The sequence below is a fragment of the Daucus carota genome, chromosome 3, assembly GCF_001625215.2.
Source record: "Daucus carota subsp. sativus chromosome 3, DH1 v3.0, whole genome shotgun sequence".
In the NCBI taxonomy this organism is placed as follows: Eukaryota; Viridiplantae; Streptophyta; class Magnoliopsida; order Apiales; family Apiaceae; genus Daucus; species Daucus carota.
Window position 1 is genome coordinate 16,773,144 of NC_030383.2, and position 18,408 is coordinate 16,791,551.

Below are 18,408 nucleotides of genomic sequence, written 5' to 3' on the forward strand. Positions count from 1 at the left end.
TAATATTATTTTTAAAAATATTAATATTATAAATAAATGTTTAATTATATTTAATTAATCCGCTTATTGACCCGCTTAAAATTCCGCTTAAGCGTCCGCTTTACCGCTTAAGCGCTAGAAGGTCCTCATGCCGCTTAGAACCGATTTGCGCTTTTCACAACACTGGTTTTAATAGTATAATAATATATAGTATAGTATAGATTTGTAATTTTTACTTTCAAATTTAGATCAATAGAGTATTTAAAGTAACATTAATATATTTTGATCGACAAATATCACTATTTATTTAATAATAATATTATATTTTTATATATATGTCGCCCGTGTTAATTGTAGAAGATCAATTTTTTCAATCAATAAATTTTTTAAAAAATAATGTGTTTTAGTTAAGAAGGTAATTACTATTACTCGATGTTATTTTAGAAAATTGAGTTTTTTTAGTTAGAATATATAAAAAAGATAACATATTATAGTTTAAAAAAATAATTAGTTATATAGATAGGCATGTATTTCGGTCCAAAGTTAAAAAGAATAATTAGTTATGTCGATAGGCCCTTATTCGGTCCAATTACCGACATACCAAAATTTCAATTTTCGATTTTAATAGTATAGTGAGCCTTAAAAAAGATAACGTATTTTTAGTTAAAAAGGTAATAACTATATTGTTCGATGTTATTTTTGAAACTTGAGTTTTTTTAATTTGAAAATATAAAAAAGATAACATATTATAGTTAAAAAGAATAATTAGTTATATAAATAGGCCTTATTTCGGCCTAAAGTTAAAAAAAATAATTAGTTATATAGATAGGCCCGTATTTCGGCCCAAATATCGACCGATCAAACTTTCAATGTTTCGGTTTTAAAAGTATAGTATAGATTTCGGCCCAAAGTTAAAAGAATAATGAGTTATACAGATAAGCCCGTACTTCGGCCCACGTACCGACCGACCAAACTTTTAATGTTTCGGCTTTAAGCCTTTAATAGTACTAGCCTTTAACCCGTGCGAAGCACGGGCGGATATATAATTCGTAATTTATTATTTATAATTTAAATTTTAACATTATTTTATTAATATTTTAGTATTAATGGATTGAGTTTTAATTAAATTATATTATTCAACTAACTATATTTTCATATCAGGATTTTAGTACATTTAATCCGAATTTAGTACACGTAGATTTAAAAATAAAAAAAATCAGAAAATTCAAATCTTTTCCAAACAAAACCGATCGTGTAATATTTTTGAAAGATTCCGTAATCTAATAAATCGAATTTCAACGTAATTTTGTAATCTTGGTTTTTTTGACAACAATAACTTATAAGATTAGAGTTAGAAAGGGTTATGTAATGGTTCGTGTTTATCTTAGAAACCGAACACGTTAAAATTTAAAAAGAGTTATATGAATGTTCTTGTTAAAAAAAAGATATTCAAAGTTGTATATTTATAATTTTATTTATAATATCATTATAATTTTGTTAATGGAATATTATATGATAATGTATTGTTACGAGTGTTTTTAGTATTTGAAACTGTTTATAATACTAATAGACTCCACATTTGTAGACTTATAGTACCAAAAGGAGAGTACCAAACCAAAAAATATAACTAAAACCTAGGACTACGAATTATACCCATGTTGGCTTAGTATAGTATAGTATTCTGTAAAAGTTTATTTACTAAAAATCAATTTGTAATATTATCATACTTATGCGACTGACATGTTAAACAGCATACATAGTTCTTGACCGTCAATATAAAAATTTTAAATTTTAATATTTACAGGGTCTTTTAACCGGTTTACCGGGTTATTTAATCTTGTACCACCGTTAAAAAAATGTACAAATTTTTAAAAAATAAAATATATAAAATAAATTATTAAACTCTACTTGTTTATATTTTGTTTATATGAACGGCTTGTATGGCACATGCTAGCTAGATTTTATTTTTTAACACATTTTGATTGATGCAGTTGTTGTGTATACAGATAGTCCGTTATTATTAAATAATAGTAAGTAGGAACCGATTAGAATCAATTAAAATTTAAAATTTTAGTGTTTGGCATGTGTTCATGAGTAAACCGTACAAAAACTGTATATGAAACTGAGAATGTTTTCGATCCCTCTATCCAAAATATATACAATTGGATGGGACGAACATAGTAGTATATTTATTTTCAATTTTTAAGCTTTTTTTTATGTGATAGTAATCTATTAAAAAACAAATTTCTCTAGTTATAAAATTAATGAAGATATAATTTTCGGTCAAAAAATTCGACTTTAATAGATTTTGGTTCTGCAGAAGTTATTAGAATTTTTTAATTCATTGAAAGCCAATGCAACAATGAGAAACGGTGTCTCCTATTACATTAATATATATTTTCTCCGTCAAGAAATAATAGTTTGTCAACTCTTATCACGTATTTTTAAGAGTTTTGACTGTATAATTAATCTTATTTATAAATATTATTTTCAAAAAAAGATTATCTTAAAAAAACATGAAATAGTAGGTCAATTGGTGTGTGCCTGGAGATTCTGCAAGTTATCAGCGTTAATCCCGTTAAGATAAGGTGAAACTTAAAACCCTGCTAAAATGGGTTTGGACAACACTCTGACATGCACTGTTCTCCACCATATATCCAAACAAACTTGCTCTAACCCAGTGCCGTCCCGGGGACAGCAACAATATGACCGTAGATGTTTGGTTTGTTGTATTTTCGGGGGAAAGACATTCATTGCTTATTTTTGTCTTGCAGGAAAATTATGTTTAGTTGAAAATTTCCATCGATGAAGTTATTTTCTGGAAATTAAGAGAGCATACATCTTTGACTAAGCTATAATATATGTATAGTTTCAAGAACATTATTTTCTCAACAATTACAAATTTTTATTTTCAAAATATTCGTTTTTATATCTCGTAAATAATTTGAGGTGTGAAAATTTTGTATTTCATATGTTATTTCTAAAATTTTCTTGACAATTTAGATATTAAATTTCAAAAAAAGATTTTTTATAAAATATACTTATAACTATATTTTACACTAAAATACGTGTAAAATAATAATTCATATAAACATGGAGAGTGCATAATTGAGAATTGTGATGTGAAATTTATGTTGTGTTTGGTTGGGGTGATTGGAATGGAATGAGTATAAATAAAAGAAAATAATAGAGTGGAGGAGGGAGGACTCTGAGGAAAAAGAATGAGTGCAAATTTTGTATGATAAGATTTGGGTTCCTTCACAAAATGGAGGTTTTGAGCTTTAGCCAAGGGTGATAGGAATGGAATGGTGGAAAGAATGAAATTATTATATTTTCAACTAAATTATAGTTTAAATCTTCATTCCATTCTCTCTATTTTCATTCACCCAACCAAACACAACATGTTGTTTTAAAAATTAATGTGTTGTTGGAAACAGTGTTGGTAGAAAATGTTCTATTATAAACATTAGACAATTGTTTCTTTTTTTATCATGTTTTGAGATATGATTTAAAGTTTATACTTTTGATGAGAATTAATAGAATAATTTGTGACACCTCCCGGAAAAATTCATAAAAATTCATCTAAAATTTGATATTCAGAAACACTGTTTTTAGATTTTTTAAATAATTTTTCACATATTTTTCAACAAAATAATTGTTATTGATGTCCTAACGGAACAGAACCTTGCAGAAGTCCATTCAAAAGCCGCCCTCAAATACTAGGAAAAATAAGAGGAGTTGTTGAGAAAGATAAAACCAATTAAAATGACACACCTCCAAATGAAAGGTGTGATTCCGAGGTAGCCATGGAGTTGGTAAAATAGCAGCATATTGTTGAAATACTAAGCCAATAAGAAAGCAATTCAAAAATCCTGGTGTAATTTTGTGAGGTGAAATTTGGAGCTGGGGGATGCTTTTTAGAATGTGGAGCAAGTAAAATAGTAATAATTTTGTATTTAGTACCCTATTAAATGGATTTCCAAACTGTTTCAAAACTTATCTGATTTTGTGTTAGCTTCTGTTATGTTTTGATGGTTAGTTATGCCACATAACTAAATCTCCAAGTGGGACCCACAATGATGCTGCCACGTCACTAGAAGATGAAAACGATTGACTGTTGTACAAAAGCAGACAGGAAACAAGTGTAGGGACATTCTTGTCATTTCGCGGATCCTGCTCTCCTTATTAACACTCACTCACCATCACTCCATTCCTCTAAACACCCACAACAAAACAAACTACACTTACATTGTACTAACACACACATAGTGGTGTGTGCAGCTTGGTTACAACTTACAACTTACAAGTGTGTGTGAGAACATTAACAAAGAGAGCTGTTCTTAAGGTAAGCATTATCATTATTACTATGTCTTTTAAGGTTTTTTGGTTACTATTTTTATATTGGTTTCTCATAATATGTGCTGATATGAGCTTATTTATGTTAATTGCTAAATAATCTTGTTTTTCTAGCTTAGTTGGATCTGGTTTAGTTTTTGTTTCAAGGCTCTGTTTTTTGTTGTTGAATGTGTTTTGTTTCTCATTATGTTCTATATTATCATATATTTTTTTTTTTGATAAAATATTATCATATATTTTGTTTGGATTGTAGAAAATGTTAAATGTTTATTTTATAGTGATTGTGCAAGTTTTGGAGGTTTTTCCTGTGTTTATTTGGTTCTGGAGTGTGTTGTTTAAGAATTAATGAGTTGTGGTTGTTGAGTCTGGTATGATTATGACAGGTTGAGTACATTATTGTTGGCATTTTGTTGCTTATTGTGTATGCATTGTTTTGTTTAGTTTGTTTGTTATGTTTCGATCATTGTCTATTTACTGATGAACTCTGCCGGAGTGGTAGGTGTTGTTTTGGCCTTGTCGATTATAGTAGATTGTAAGAGAGGGAGAGGTTCTTTTTCGGGTTTGTTAATGTTTGGTGTTTTTTGAGAATGTCTGGAACCTGTTAGTTTGTGATAGGGATTGACCATTAAGCTTTTTCTCAGTATTAGTTGAACAGATGCTTAGCATTGTTAGTTTCCTAATTAATATTTAGTTGTGTTTATTACATTTTTCTAACTGATCCATCCGGCCATGTTTGCCTAGAACTGTGATAACATATTCTCTCGATACAGATACATTTATGTATCTCTTTAGTTTGAAGAACTGAAGGTATATGTTGTGTTTTCTCTGGGAGTTTACCTTGGTATTGCTTTATTTGATGGCTCGGTTTCTTGTAATTGAACTTGCTTGTTTTAATAGTTAAATAGCCAGGTTAAAGTGTTTGCATGATGTTTTTTTCTTCGGAATGGTTGTTCTGTAAAAAATTTTACTTGGTGCTTATGTTTTGAGAGCCCACTGCAGTTATTAACATGGTGAGGAAAAGGAGAAATGAACAGTCAGGCGGGGGTGAGAGTTCTGAGTCTCAAGAAGTGAATGGAGACCATAGGGATGGTGCACCTCCGCAACAGCAACAGGGTGGAGGGTACCAAGTTGGTGGAAGAGGTTATGCTCCTCAGCACCAGGCAGGTGGAAATCAAGGTCGTGGAACTTATGGAGGAGGCCTTGGCTGTCAGCAGGGTGGAATGGCTTCTCAGCAGTACTATGGAGGGCCTCCCTACTACATTCAGCAGCAGGGTAGGGGAACATCCCAACAGCAGCAGCAGCACTATGGAGGCCCATCTGTGTACTATCAGATGCAAGACAGGGCAACACAGCAGCATCAGTACCCCCAACAACAGCAGCTGTATCAACAGCCAGGAGGAGGATCAACCCAACAGCATTGTGGTGCTGGCCGAGGAGGTTTTGTATCTTCTACTAGTGTACCTTCCAGGCCATCTAACCCCGAGCTGCACCAAGCTTCCCAAGTTTTACATCAAGCAGGGGTCAAGAACCAACCGTTGCTATTTGTGAATCCAACTGGGGGGGTTGAGCCCGAGGCTCGTTCTTTGTCCTTTGTTCCCGAACCAACTTCTCAGGTGACCCGGCAGTTTCAGCAGCTTTCTGTCCAGCAAGAAGGCTCTTCCAGTGAGATTGTGCCTATTCCAGCTTCAACCAAATCACTCAAATTTCCTCTTCGTCCAGGCAAGGGTAGTACTGGTTCCCGTTGTATCGTGAAGGCTAATCACTTTTTTGCTGAACTGCCAGACAAGGATCTGCATCAATATGATGTGAGTTTCACCTTGTCCTGTGAAATATTTATATTTCTTGGTCTGCATATCTGAGAATTTGATTTTGCATTTTTTGAGACACCACATACTCATTGTTATTTTGTTTAGGTCACCATTACTCCAGAGGTAACATCGCGTTGCGTCAACCGTGCAGTTATGGGAGAACTCGTGAGATTATACAGAGATTCTCATCTGGGAAAGCGTCTTCCTGCATATGATGGTAGGAAGAGCTTATATACAGCAGGGCCTATGCCTTTCATTTTGAAAGAGTTCAAAATCACTCTCACTGATGAAGATGATGGATCGGGCGCTGCAAGGTACTCTTCTGGACTTCTTTTATTAATGAAAATATTCCGTGAGCTCAAAACAACTGTTAATAGCTTGTTATCTTCCCACAAATGCAGGAGAGAGAGGGAATTTAAAGTTGTAATCAAACTAGCTTCACGTGCCGACTTGCACCACTTGGAAATGTTTTTGAAGGGGAGGCAGGCTGATGCACCCCAAGAAGCACTTCAAGTTCTGGACATTGTGCTACGTGAATTGCCTACTGCTAGGTAGGTTTACATCAACTATAACTTATGGCCAACTTCTTTAGGTTTCTTAAATTTGTATCTATTGTCCATGTAAGCAATATATGTACATAAAAAGGTGGTATTTATCTGGCTAGATTTTGGTATATGGATACAGGTATTGTCCTGTTGGTCGTTCATTCTATTCTCCTGATCTGGGACGAAGGCACCCACTGGGTGATGGATTGGAGAGCTGGCGGGGTTTCTATCAGAGTATCCGGCCAACTCAGATGGGATTGTCACTGAACATTGGTGTGTCATATAATATTACACTATTGTATTATTACACCCTCTTGTTTCATTAATATGATTGTATAGCAAACTTGAAATTCATCATTATACAAATGAACTAGTAATAGCAGATGTATATGTCAAATGAACTTCCTTTACCATTCCTTTTTTATTTTCCTTTTTTGACATATCAATCTTCATAAGTTACATCTGGTTTGTATCATATTATAACATGACTCTTTTGGTGGTGCAGATATGTCATCCACTGCATTTATTGAACCTCTGCCTATTATCGAATTCGTGTCACAGCTTTTGAACAGGGAGATCTCTTCTAGGCCATTGTCTGATGCAGATCGTGTAAAGGTCCAATTCTTTCCCCTTCACTAAGCAATAATTCTGAAGGCTGTTGGTTTGTATTTGTCTTCCATGCTAACTTTACAAATTCTTCTTATATGTTTAGATTGAGGTTTCTTTTTTCTTACTATAATATAAAAGCAGACATTGACTCTCCTCCTTCGATGAGATTACATGATATGTCCTATCTGCTAAACTTTTTACCCTTGTGAAATTCAAAGCATCAGTAGTTTAAGAATGTCAACTTTGCCTCTAAACATTAGGATTTTTTCTCTAGTAAATTTAATTGAGATTACTCCACTGTCGGATGATCAAAGGGAGAAATTGTTGTATTGCCCTTCAGATATTCCCTATTTAGAATGTCGGTGATATTAGTTCTCCAGTAAATAAAGTTTCACTTGTACTCATTTGAGGGATTGCTTGAAAGAACACAAATTATACTCATGGTAACTGCGTATCAGTACATTTTATTGTATTAGTTTTTGGTTTTTGACCCGCGCTAAAAAAATTACTAATCATTTCAAGGAACTAAAAAATATCTGTTCTAGTTCTATCACCAGCTATGGATTCTTTTACGAAATAAGTTTTATAGTGTTTTTTTCTAGCATTAAATTCTTTTTTGTTTTTAGGTAAAGCATCTTTTTTTGTTAGTGTCGTCCTCCTCTCGAGCTGGCTGCACTCTAGTCCTACATTGATATTTTTCAGATCTAGCCCCCACTGGCTTTTTTGTGGCCTAGTAGTAAACACTGTTCTTATTCTTAGTGCTGGCTTCTTTTGTTCAGATCAAAAAAGCATTGAGAGGAATAAAAGTTGAAGTTACACATCGTGGAATCATGCGTAGGAAGTATCGCATATGCGGTCTAACATCACAGGCAACACGAGAGCTGACGTATATATCAAAGACTATAACTATTAGCTAATCTCAATTGTATTTTCATTATCATTGTTACTTAATATCAATTATGCATCACATTCACTCAGCACATCATCATGTCTGACACGTTATTCACTTCACTTGATCAGCTTTCTTGTTGATGAAAGAGGTACTGCAAAATCAGTGGTGGAGTACTTCAGGGAGACCTATGGATTTGGCATACAACATACTCAATGGCCTTGTCTGCAAGTTGGTAATCCACAAAGACCAAATTATCTGCCTATGGAGGTTTGTGCAAAATATTCATATAAGCTTGCAGGATTTAAAAAATGCATAATGCTTATCTCAATATTTTCTTAGGTTTGCAAGATCGTGGAGGGTCAAAGGTATTCCAAGCGATTGAATGAAAGACAAATTACTGCTTTGCTGAAGGTTACCTGTCAGCGCCCTGGCGAGAGGGAGAATGATATTACGAGGGTTTGTTCTACAGAACTTAACTTTATTTTCAACCTATTCCCTATTCTTTAATTTTATAATTTGTAGTGACAGTCACATCTGAATTTTTGTAATTTTATTTTTATATGCAGTCTCTTTTCTTTATGTTTCCTGTAAATGTTCTGCATGAAACAACTTACTGAGAAATACATAGAAGTTTAAGAAGATAAAAGAAACAAGACGTTCTTTTTTGCACCGTTTGTATGCATGCAGTCCTTGATGCCCATAATACTACATTGTCCCTAGTGTTTCAAAATAACAGAAATTATAAGAAATTATTTCTGAATTCTGATGGATATAGGAAATCAATGTAAAATATTTGCTTCACGTTAGCACTATATGTGGAATCATGACTTAATGTTGATGTTCTATCTAAGATGTTGGTCTTACATACCTTTTATGGGTATCATCCTGCAGACTGTTCGTCATAATGCTTATGATGAAGATCCCTATGCCAAGGAATTCGGCATAAGAATTAGTGACAAACTGGCTTCAATAGAAGCTAGAATTCTGCCTCCTCCGTGGGTAACTGATTATTTTATTTTATTGTCACTTGTTGATCTGATTGTTGTTGTTCATGTTGTCATGCTTGTGTTTAATTGATAGTTTGAGTAGGGTGGTGAATAACTAGTGCCTTACTCCTGCACAGCTAAAATATCACGAGACAGGTCGTGAGAAGGATTGTCTTCCACAAGTTGGCCAGTGGAATATGATGAACAAGGTATTTCTTTTTCTCAGGCTATTACCACATTTAGATCAGATCTCGTCATTTCCAATTAAAATTGGGGATAATACTTGCAGTTACCTTTCTTTCCGGTGACTTTTCAATCATTTTTTAAAATCCTTAACCTATGTGCACTTTAGTCACATAATTTACTCTTTGGAATTTCATTATATATAAAATTTGAGTGGGAAGACATTTGCTTGTATAAAACCTGTTGTGATATTCACACTTTTCATGTCACCAATTCCAATTGTCACTACTGCAGATGGGTATAAGGCCATGATACTAAACTGGACCTACTGTAACACCTTTACGTGCTATTCTTTTGCTGCTAGGTGTTTCTGCTTCACATATTGTGTTAGGGATCTGTCTTTCTATATTAAGTATTGACATGGCCAGGTTCGCAGTGGGGGCCAGGGGCACTTACCCTCACAAACTCTTAAAATCTGTGTTGTTTTATATTTTATTTCTAACTACTGAAATGGTTTCCCTTAAGATTTAGGCACTGTCATATTGTAGTTAAGATATCTGGGTATAACCTACTCAAGTTAAAAAGAAATTCGTGTACTCCCTATGGTCGAAAACACTTTTGTAACCTTAAAGTTATTTTTCTTAAATTTTTTGTTATAGGTGTGTTTGTTGCATTCTTTTAAAGAAAAAGAAGATACTTCATAAAAATGTATTAAGTTCTGCATTTTTGCTCATTCCACATGCGATGAAATGAATCAAGTCTGTAGAAAGCTTGTATTCAAAGTGTATTAATTCCAAACTTGTCAGTTTCTACTTTCTAGTTTCTAATTATTGCCTTTTAGGTTCTTGTAATGTCATGTTGAATTTGCAGTTGTTATTACGCAACATCTCCCTGGTATGATTTTTGCAGATTTGTAATTTCTGGAACCTGAAAGTTGCCTTGTGCTATGCTTGAGAATACGAGCACACAGATGCAATTTATCATTGATTGCATGTGATTGAGTTTACCATGTAGATATAGTAAAAGAGATAGACACAATATATATTATAACCTTTGTATTTACAAAAGTTACTTTTGTTTAGCTGGAGAACTGTCTTGCTAGAGAAACATAACAACATGCTTGAAGACTTCATTATTTTAAAGCATCTAAAGCATGAAGAGATACTGTCTTGCAAATATTATATTTTTCAGAGTTTACTAGTTCAGTGCAATGGCTAAAAGATATAGGGTATCGTACTATCGTCCCCTGTATATATATATATCTGGTGCACAATCTTTACTTGGCAATGCAAAGTCAGAGAAGTATCTTTCGTTTATTGTTGTTTGTCCTGTGTTTCAGAAAATGGTCAATGGTGGTATAGTCAACACTTGGATCTGTGTTAACTTTGCACGGAATGTGCAAGAGAGCGCTGCCCGTGGGTTCTGTCATGAGCTTGCACAAATGTGCATGGTATCTGGCATGGTAGGGGTCTTAAATGCCTCAATGATTTGTTAATTTCTATTGATGACAGAACTCTCTGACATGGACTACTTTCTGTAGCAATTCAATCCTGAGCCTGTCCTTCCAGCGTTCAGTGCCCGTCCTGATCAAGTAGAAAGAGTGCTAAAAGCTCGGTTCAAGGAGGCCATTTCAAAAGTCCCAAAAAAGGAGCTTGATCTATTAATTGTTATTCTTCCTGACAACAATGGCTCTCTTTATGGTATTTGATTCTGACCAAGATAATGACGTCGGTCTCGGTGTTCTCATCTTTTGTTTGGTAATTTTCTTTTTATATTGTTGTAGGTGATATAAAAAGAATTTGCGAGACAGATCTTGGCATAATTTCACAATGCTGCTTGGCAAAGCATGTGTTCAGAATGAGCAAGCAATATCTTGCTAATGTGACACTGAAAATTAATGTTAAAGTTGGAGGAAGAAATACAGTTCTTGTTGATGCACTTTCAAGGCGCATTCCTTTAGTTAGTGATAGGCCTACTATAATTTTTGGGGCTGATGTCACGCACCCCCACCCTGGGGAAGATTCAAGTCCCTCAATAGCAGCTGTAAGATTTGGCTTGGATATAATATAAAAGCTTTGTGGTTATCCTGGAAATATTGATATTGCTAAAATGTACATCGGGCTCCAATGTGACATTTTTCAAATGGATATACAGGTTGTTGCTTCCCAAGATTGGCCAGAGATTACAAAGTATGCTGGCTTAGTTTGTGCCCAATCTCATCGACAAGAGCTCATCCAAGATCTGTTCAAAACCTGGCAAGACCCGACTAGAGGAACTGTAACTGGTGGCATGATAAAGTATGATCACTAGCTGTCTTAATTAAAAAAAAAGTGTTTTCCTGTATGAATATGTTTATAATATTGTTATTATTATTTAATTTGTACTGCAGCTATGCTCATTTGGATAGATTGCTTTCAACTAGTAATAACGCATCTTCTCTTGTTTAAATCCTCAACCCTAAAGGTCGTGTAACCTACAAAGAGCGAATAACTTCTAAATTGATCATCATTTACTGCAGGGAACTGCTCATATCATTCCGTAGAGCTACTGGGCAGAAACCACAGCGCATAATATTTTACAGGCATGTATTATTGCTTAGTTTATCATGATTCACACATACCGTCTATGATGTCAGTTGTTTTTACAGTAAAATAATTCTTTTTTAGGGATGGTGTCAGTGAGGGCCAGTTCTATCAAGTTCTGCTATTTGAGCTTGATGCAATTCGTAAGGTATATTGTACTCAACTTTTGTATAAAATGTCTGTTCTTATATGTTGTGGTGTCCCCTGGGAGATTAGGTGCTATGTAGAACCTTTTTTTTTGTTCTTCTGCTGCTTTTAATATTAAAATAAATTTAATTTCAGGCATGTGCTTCTTTAGAGCCACATTATCAGCCTCCAGTTACATTTGTTGTTGTTCAGAAGCGTCACCACACAAGGTTGTTTGCCAATAATCATAATGACCGTCATCAAGTTGACAGGAGCGGAAATATATTGCCTGGTATTACTTATGCTCCCTCTTTTTTTCGAGTCAAAATCTAGGAACAGTATTTTTATCTTCTCTGTTGGATATTTCAGGGACTGTTGTAGACTCTAAAATCTGCCACCCCACTGAGTTTGATTTTTACCTGTGTAGCCATGCTGGCATTCAAGTAATTATACCTTTTGATTTGTGTCTGATCAATTGCTTTTGTTCAATATATGTTCACCATCTGCTTTTTTCTTTATTATATGGGATCAACTTGTATGTACAGGGAACGAGCCGGCCAGCACATTATCATGTCCTTTGGGATGAGAACAAGTTCTCAGCAGATGGTCTACAATCTCTTACAAACAATTTGTGCTACACGTAAGTATATTTTTTGAACTTTTTAATTGTGTTGCTTGTCAAATTTTTGCTTGCTGCTGTTAATCTGATTGCTAATCAGTTTTGTTTTATGTTTGCAGATATGCTCGGTGCACACGGTCTGTGTCGATTGGTAAGCACCTTCACTCGAGACTTTGGAGAGAGATCACATCCTTATTTTGGTTGTTTGATCATGTCATTTTGGTTCTTAACGTAGATAGGTGCTTATGTTGTGTTATCGTGGCTCTTTAACTACTGTTTGCAACTAAATTATGTTCTCTTTGATGCAGTACCACCAGCATACTACGCTCACCTTGCAGCTTTTCGTGCACGATTCTATATGGAGCCTAATACCTCCGACAGTAGTTCAATGACAAGTGGTGCAGCGGCTGGACGTGGTGGAATGGGTGTTGGAAGAAGTACACGTGGTCTGGCAAATGCTGCTGTGAGGCCCCTACCTGCACTGAAAGAGAATGTTAAGAGGGTGATGTTTTACTGTTAGAAGTTCTAATTTGCATGACCTGAAGGACAAAACTAGATTGATCGGCATTGGAAGCTAAAAATAGTGAAGAACTTGTTATTGCACTTAATTAACTCCTGTGTTTTGGATACCACAAATGTAAAAAACTCATTACTTTTGCTAGTTCTGTTCAACTACTAATATTTCCTCTATGTTTATCTGCGATTGCTTTAAAATTCTAATGGTGCTATTCGGATATTCATAGCTATAGAGTTAGGGTGTAACCAAGCAAGAAATGAAAGGACTTGAAAACAAATCGGTAAGATCTGTTTAGTTCAGTAAGATTTGATCGGTAAGATTTCATGTTTAGTTTTAATAATATATTATAGATATGTATGTAACAAGTCGGACAAAATTTTTCATATTAAATAAAGAGTCTTAGTAGCTAATGATCAATTTCTAATATATGTATTCTGTTGCTTATAAACAGAATACATATATTTTATGTGAATACATATCCGTGCTTTAGGCTCATTTTAGGATTTTTATCTTTTCGCGGTGAGAAAGCGCAAAAATTTGTCACCTATATGTGCCTTAGACACTCATTTAAGAGTTTCTATCTTTCCGCTATAAAAAAGCGCATAAAATTTGTCGTGAAATCTCGATTGTGAGGTCATCTCCCTTGAATAAAAGTACATGCAAATCACACGTGATACTGATAGAAAGTAAGGGCAAAGCGAAATGAAGAAACTAATTTGGAAAAGAAGCAATAGTAACGTGCTGTCTGTGCATGGCTGCATATGAAACTGCAACCATTTAAAGAAAAGAATCTAGCAAGAGCATGGAGACAGTATATATATCAAACTTTAAGTCGACAAAAAGGCAAATATCAGATTTGATTCAACACAAACATAAACGCATTCTTTTCTTGCACCAAAGAATGTTCTTTCTCTTCCTTGTAACTTTTTCATTCATTTCGTCTTGTAGAGGTTTTTTACACTTCTTATGTTCCCATCTTACATATAAATACTCTCATGCTTGAGGGACTAATAGAAATACCAGTAACAGCTTTGGTTGTCTTCATCCTCAACAAGTCATTATATAATGGATTCTGCGACAGCTGATAGCATGCCGGAGGCCTTGAGGCAGAGCCGGTACCATATGAAGAAATGTTTTTCGAGGTAGACGTACTATACAAGGCCTTATTGGTTTTATCAGTTGTATAGACTGAGAGGATATATAAGCTGCATGAGTCCTGACTTTTTGTTTTATTTTACTACTTTCAATGAAAAACAGATTTGTTGGAGGTGGGAGAAGATTGATGAAACATCAAACCTTGATGGATGAAATCGAAGAATCTATTGAGGACAAGTCAGAAAGAAGCAAGGTTTTGGAAGGTTCACTTGGCCAAATCTTGAGCTCCACACAGGTAATGTTTCATGATCTCTTTCCACGCCTAGACCTGCATATATCAGATATTTATACAAGTCATATATAGTCTGATCCGATCAATGAAAAGGTAGAAATAACATATAATTTGAAAAAATAAAGTATAAATTTGCAGGAGGCGGCTGTTAATCCACCTGATGTTGCTTTTGCTGTAAGACAAAATCCCGGTTGCTGGGAATATGTCAAGGTTAAAGCGAATGATCTGTCTGTTGATGCCATCACTTCCACAGAGTACCTCAAGTTCAAGGAGCTGATATACGATGAAAAATGGTGCGTTTGCATGCATGTGTGTGTATCAATTTATCTATGCTACAGCTTTTTGAGTTGTGTAAACTAGAGTTCTGTGGAGTAGCTACAAGATTATCAGAGCAAGTGCTCATTCATGCAAAATTATGCAGGGCAAATGATGATAATTCACTAGAAGTAGATTTTGGAGCATTTGATGTCACCACTCCTTGCCTAACCTTACCTTCTTCTATTGGAAAAGGAGTTCATTTCATATCAAAGATCATGACAACTAAGTTCAGTGGAAATCCAGAAAGTGCAATGCCTTTGGTGGAGTATTTGTTAGCTCTAAATCATCGAGGAGAGGTAGGGAATAATCCTCATCTTTACCAGAAACAATAATAAGAAAGTAGAGAACAAGATACTCTATTCAAATTCACGATTAAATATAGTTGCTTTGATTACTAGTCAGTACTAACAGAGATAACAATCAAATATACTGTAATGTACATGTGCAGAATCTTATCATCAACGAGACTCTTAATACAGTTGCCAAGCTCCAGGCAGCATTACTGCTTGCTGATGTTTTCCTCTCCGTCCTTCCAAAAGATGCACCTTACCAGAATTTTGAGCAAAAGTAAATTATACCGTCTGCCTTTTATAATAAAAGGAATACATGAAAAGTTTTTATTATTATTTTTAATTGACTAAATTGCTAAAATGTTGTGATCCACTAGGCTTAAAGAGTGGGGATTCGAGAAAGGGTGGGGAGACACTACAGAAAGAGTTAGAGATACAATGAGGATAGTTGCTGAGATACTACAGGCTCCAGATCCTATTAGCATGGAGTTGCTGTTTCAGAGGCTTCCGGTTACATTCAACGTGGTAGTCCTCTCCATCCACGGGTATTTTGGCCAGTCAGATGTTCTTGGATTACCAGATACAGGAGGACAGGTATGACGAAGTCTTTAATCTGTCTAGTATGGACTCAGACATGTGTTAAAAGCCTGAGCGTGAACTCAATTAACTTGACTTAACTCGAGTCATAAGGCCAAAATCTAAGAAAGTTTTATGGCAAGCAGGTGGTTTATATTCTAGACCAAGTAAAAGCTTTAGAGGAGGAACTGCTGCTCCGGATTAAGCAGCAAGGGTTGAGCATAAAGCCTCAGATCATAGTGGTGAGACTTACATGCATATTATATAGTTACCAGTCTAACTGTTTAATTAAACACTTCTATGGAACTAAGCTTTCTGCTATCATTTATTACCTAAATTATGGAATTGCAGGTCACTCGTCTAATACCAGATGCTCAAGGTACAAAGTGCAATGTGGAGATGGAGCCTATTGACAACACCATGCATTCCCACATTCTTAGGATTCCGTTTAAAACTGACAACGGGATTCTAAAGCAATGGGTTTCTAGGTTTGACATTTACCCTTTCTTGGAGAGGTTTTCACAGGCAAGTTCTACCAGTGTTTCTTTGCCCTCATTTGCAGTTACATGATTCTCCTAAGATCATCTCATCATTTCTTTTCTGATGAGCAGGATGCTACTGAAAAGATCCTGAAGTTGCTGGATTGTAAACCGGATCTTATAATAGGGAACTACACTGATGGAAATATTGTAGCATCCTTGATGGCTAGCAGACTAGGAGTAACCCAGGTTAATTTCGCAATTTAGTCTGATAACTTTGTAGTGTTCTATGTAATCTACAATGTAAGTATCTGAAGTTCTAAATGCTTCATAACATAGGGCACCATTGCTCATGCTCTGGAGAAAACTAAGTACGAAGATTCTGATTTAAAATGGAAAGAGTTGGATCCAAAATATCACTTCTCATGCCAGTTTATGGCTGATTTGATAGCGATGAATTCTGCTGATTTTATCATAACAAGCACATATCAAGAAATTGCTGGAAGGTTAGTCTTGGTTTAAGATTTGGCCTAAACTTTTAAATTCTCAGTAAAAAGTTTCGGCTAAACACAAAAATGCTCAATTATTCTATCATTTAGAGATACCTTAATTTCCAGGGAGATCTAACTGTTATTCTTTGTTCCTCAGCAAGAAAAAAGCAGGACAATATGAAAGTCATGCAGCATTTACCATGCCAGGTCTCTGTAGAGTGGTATCAGGCATCAATGTCTTCGATCCAAAATTCAATATCGCTCCTCCAGGGGCTGAACAATCAGTCTACTTTCCGTTCACAGAGAAAGAGAAGCGATTCAGCAAATTTCATTCCGCCATAGACCAATTGCTGTTCAGTAGAAATAATAACAATGAAGCCATGTTAGTAAAGTAGTTTAAAGTTTACCAAGAAATCCAATCTCTTTGCTATATAATATATAAAAATATTGATCAAAATTTTGCCTGAATTATGCAGCGGATTTCTAGCAAACAGGAAGAAACCGATAATATTTTCCATGGCGAGGCTCGATACAGTAAAGAACATTACTGGACTAGTGGAGATGTATGGAAAGAATAAGAGGCTCCAAAATTTGGTGAACCTGGTAATTGTTGCAGGCTTCTTTGATCCATCAAAATCTAAAGACAGAGAAGAAATGGTGGAAATAAATAAGATGCATTCCTTGATAGAGAAGCACCAACTTGAGGGTCATGTCAGATGGATAGCAGCTCAAACTGACAGGTATCGTAACGGAGAAATATACCGGTGCATTGCAGATACGAAAGGTGCTTTTGTGCAGCCTGCACTGTATGAAGCATTTGGGTTAACCGTTATTGAAGCAATGAACTGTGGACTTCCTACCTTCGCGACAATTCACGGTGGACCAGCTGAGATTATTGTTGACGGGATTTCAGGATTTCATATTGATCCTACAAAAGGAGAAGAATCAAGCAACAAGATTGCTGATTTCTTCGAAAAATGCACCGTGGACAGAGAGTATTGGAACAGGCTGTCCCAGGATGCTTTGAAGCGTATTGATGAATGGTATGGTTTCATCTTATAAACTAACAAATGGAACTGCACAAACATATTTATTATGATCTCGTCTTGATGATCTTGTTTCGACTACAGCTACACGTGGAAGATCTATGCCAGCAATGTCCTGACAATGGGAGCCATCTATGGGGTTTGGAGACAGATGAATGAAGAAAAGAAGCAAGCTAAGCAAAGATATATTGACATGTTCTATAGTCTCCAGTTCAGAAAATTGGTGAGTCTCACCATCTTCAAATTTTACAAAAATGGCCTACCCCATATACTATCGATCAGTGCTAGCAAATTTGTATATTACTGCACATTCTTCACTAATTAATTTTAAATGCTCCAGGCAAAAACTGTACGATTCACATTGGAGGAACCTTCGAAGTCTGCTATAGCAACGACCCTAAAACCTGAACAACCAACCCTCACAGTCGCAGAAGTACCGAGTCCTGTAGAACTGCCCAGACAAACCAATATAACACCAAGGAAAGATAAGCCACGACTCACTTTCCCCTCAGATGAACCTGTAATTTGCCCCTGTTGGTGGTGGCTCCGTGTATGTCTGGCTTCCTTTATTACTGTCTACTGGCTCATGAAGATTGTAGCCTATACACGTGGCGACTAA

The 18,408-nt window shown here is 35.2% G+C and overlaps 2 protein-coding genes across 4 annotated transcripts; both read left to right on the forward strand.

Annotated features, from left to right (window-relative positions):
- The first annotated feature begins 4,196 nt into the window (after positions 1-4,196).
- LOC108210522 (protein argonaute 1) lies at positions 4,197-13,381 on the forward strand. 3 transcript variants are annotated; one of them, XM_017381849.2, is made up of 22 exons: positions 4,197-4,324; positions 5,335-6,140; positions 6,249-6,457; positions 6,545-6,694; positions 6,828-6,961; positions 7,194-7,303; positions 8,077-8,183; positions 8,318-8,456; positions 8,529-8,645; positions 9,081-9,188; positions 9,313-9,384; positions 10,698-10,820; positions 10,899-11,058; positions 11,142-11,401; positions 11,513-11,655; positions 11,877-11,939; positions 12,025-12,088; positions 12,223-12,358; positions 12,436-12,509; positions 12,612-12,706; positions 12,805-12,836; positions 12,994-13,381. In XM_017381849.2, the coding sequence occupies exons 2-22, from the start codon at positions 5,343-5,345 to the stop codon at positions 13,203-13,205; spliced, it is 3,306 nt and encodes a 1,101-aa protein (XP_017237338.1). In that variant the 5' UTR covers positions 4,197-4,324; positions 5,335-5,342; the 3' UTR covers positions 13,206-13,381. The 3 variants fall into 3 exon arrangements, with proteins under 3 accessions (XP_017237338.1, XP_063946783.1, XP_063946784.1); XM_064090713.1 differs by having other exon boundaries at positions 4,201-4,324; positions 6,249-6,694; XM_064090714.1 differs by lacking the exon at positions 4,197-4,324 and adding an exon at positions 5,004-5,142 and having other exon boundaries at positions 6,249-6,694.
- Positions 13,382-14,137: 756 nt separating this feature from the next.
- LOC108214576 (sucrose synthase 7) lies at positions 14,138-18,408 on the forward strand. Its single transcript, XM_017386651.2, has 14 exons — positions 14,138-14,344; positions 14,460-14,592; positions 14,728-14,882; positions 15,011-15,203; positions 15,356-15,474; positions 15,575-15,791; positions 15,920-16,015; positions 16,125-16,298; positions 16,385-16,501; positions 16,592-16,758; positions 16,901-17,125; positions 17,220-17,786; positions 17,874-18,012; positions 18,130-18,408. Exons 1-14 carry the CDS (start codon positions 14,268-14,270, stop codon positions 18,406-18,408), a joined length of 2,658 nt encoding a protein of 885 aa, XP_017242140.1. The 5' UTR covers positions 14,138-14,267.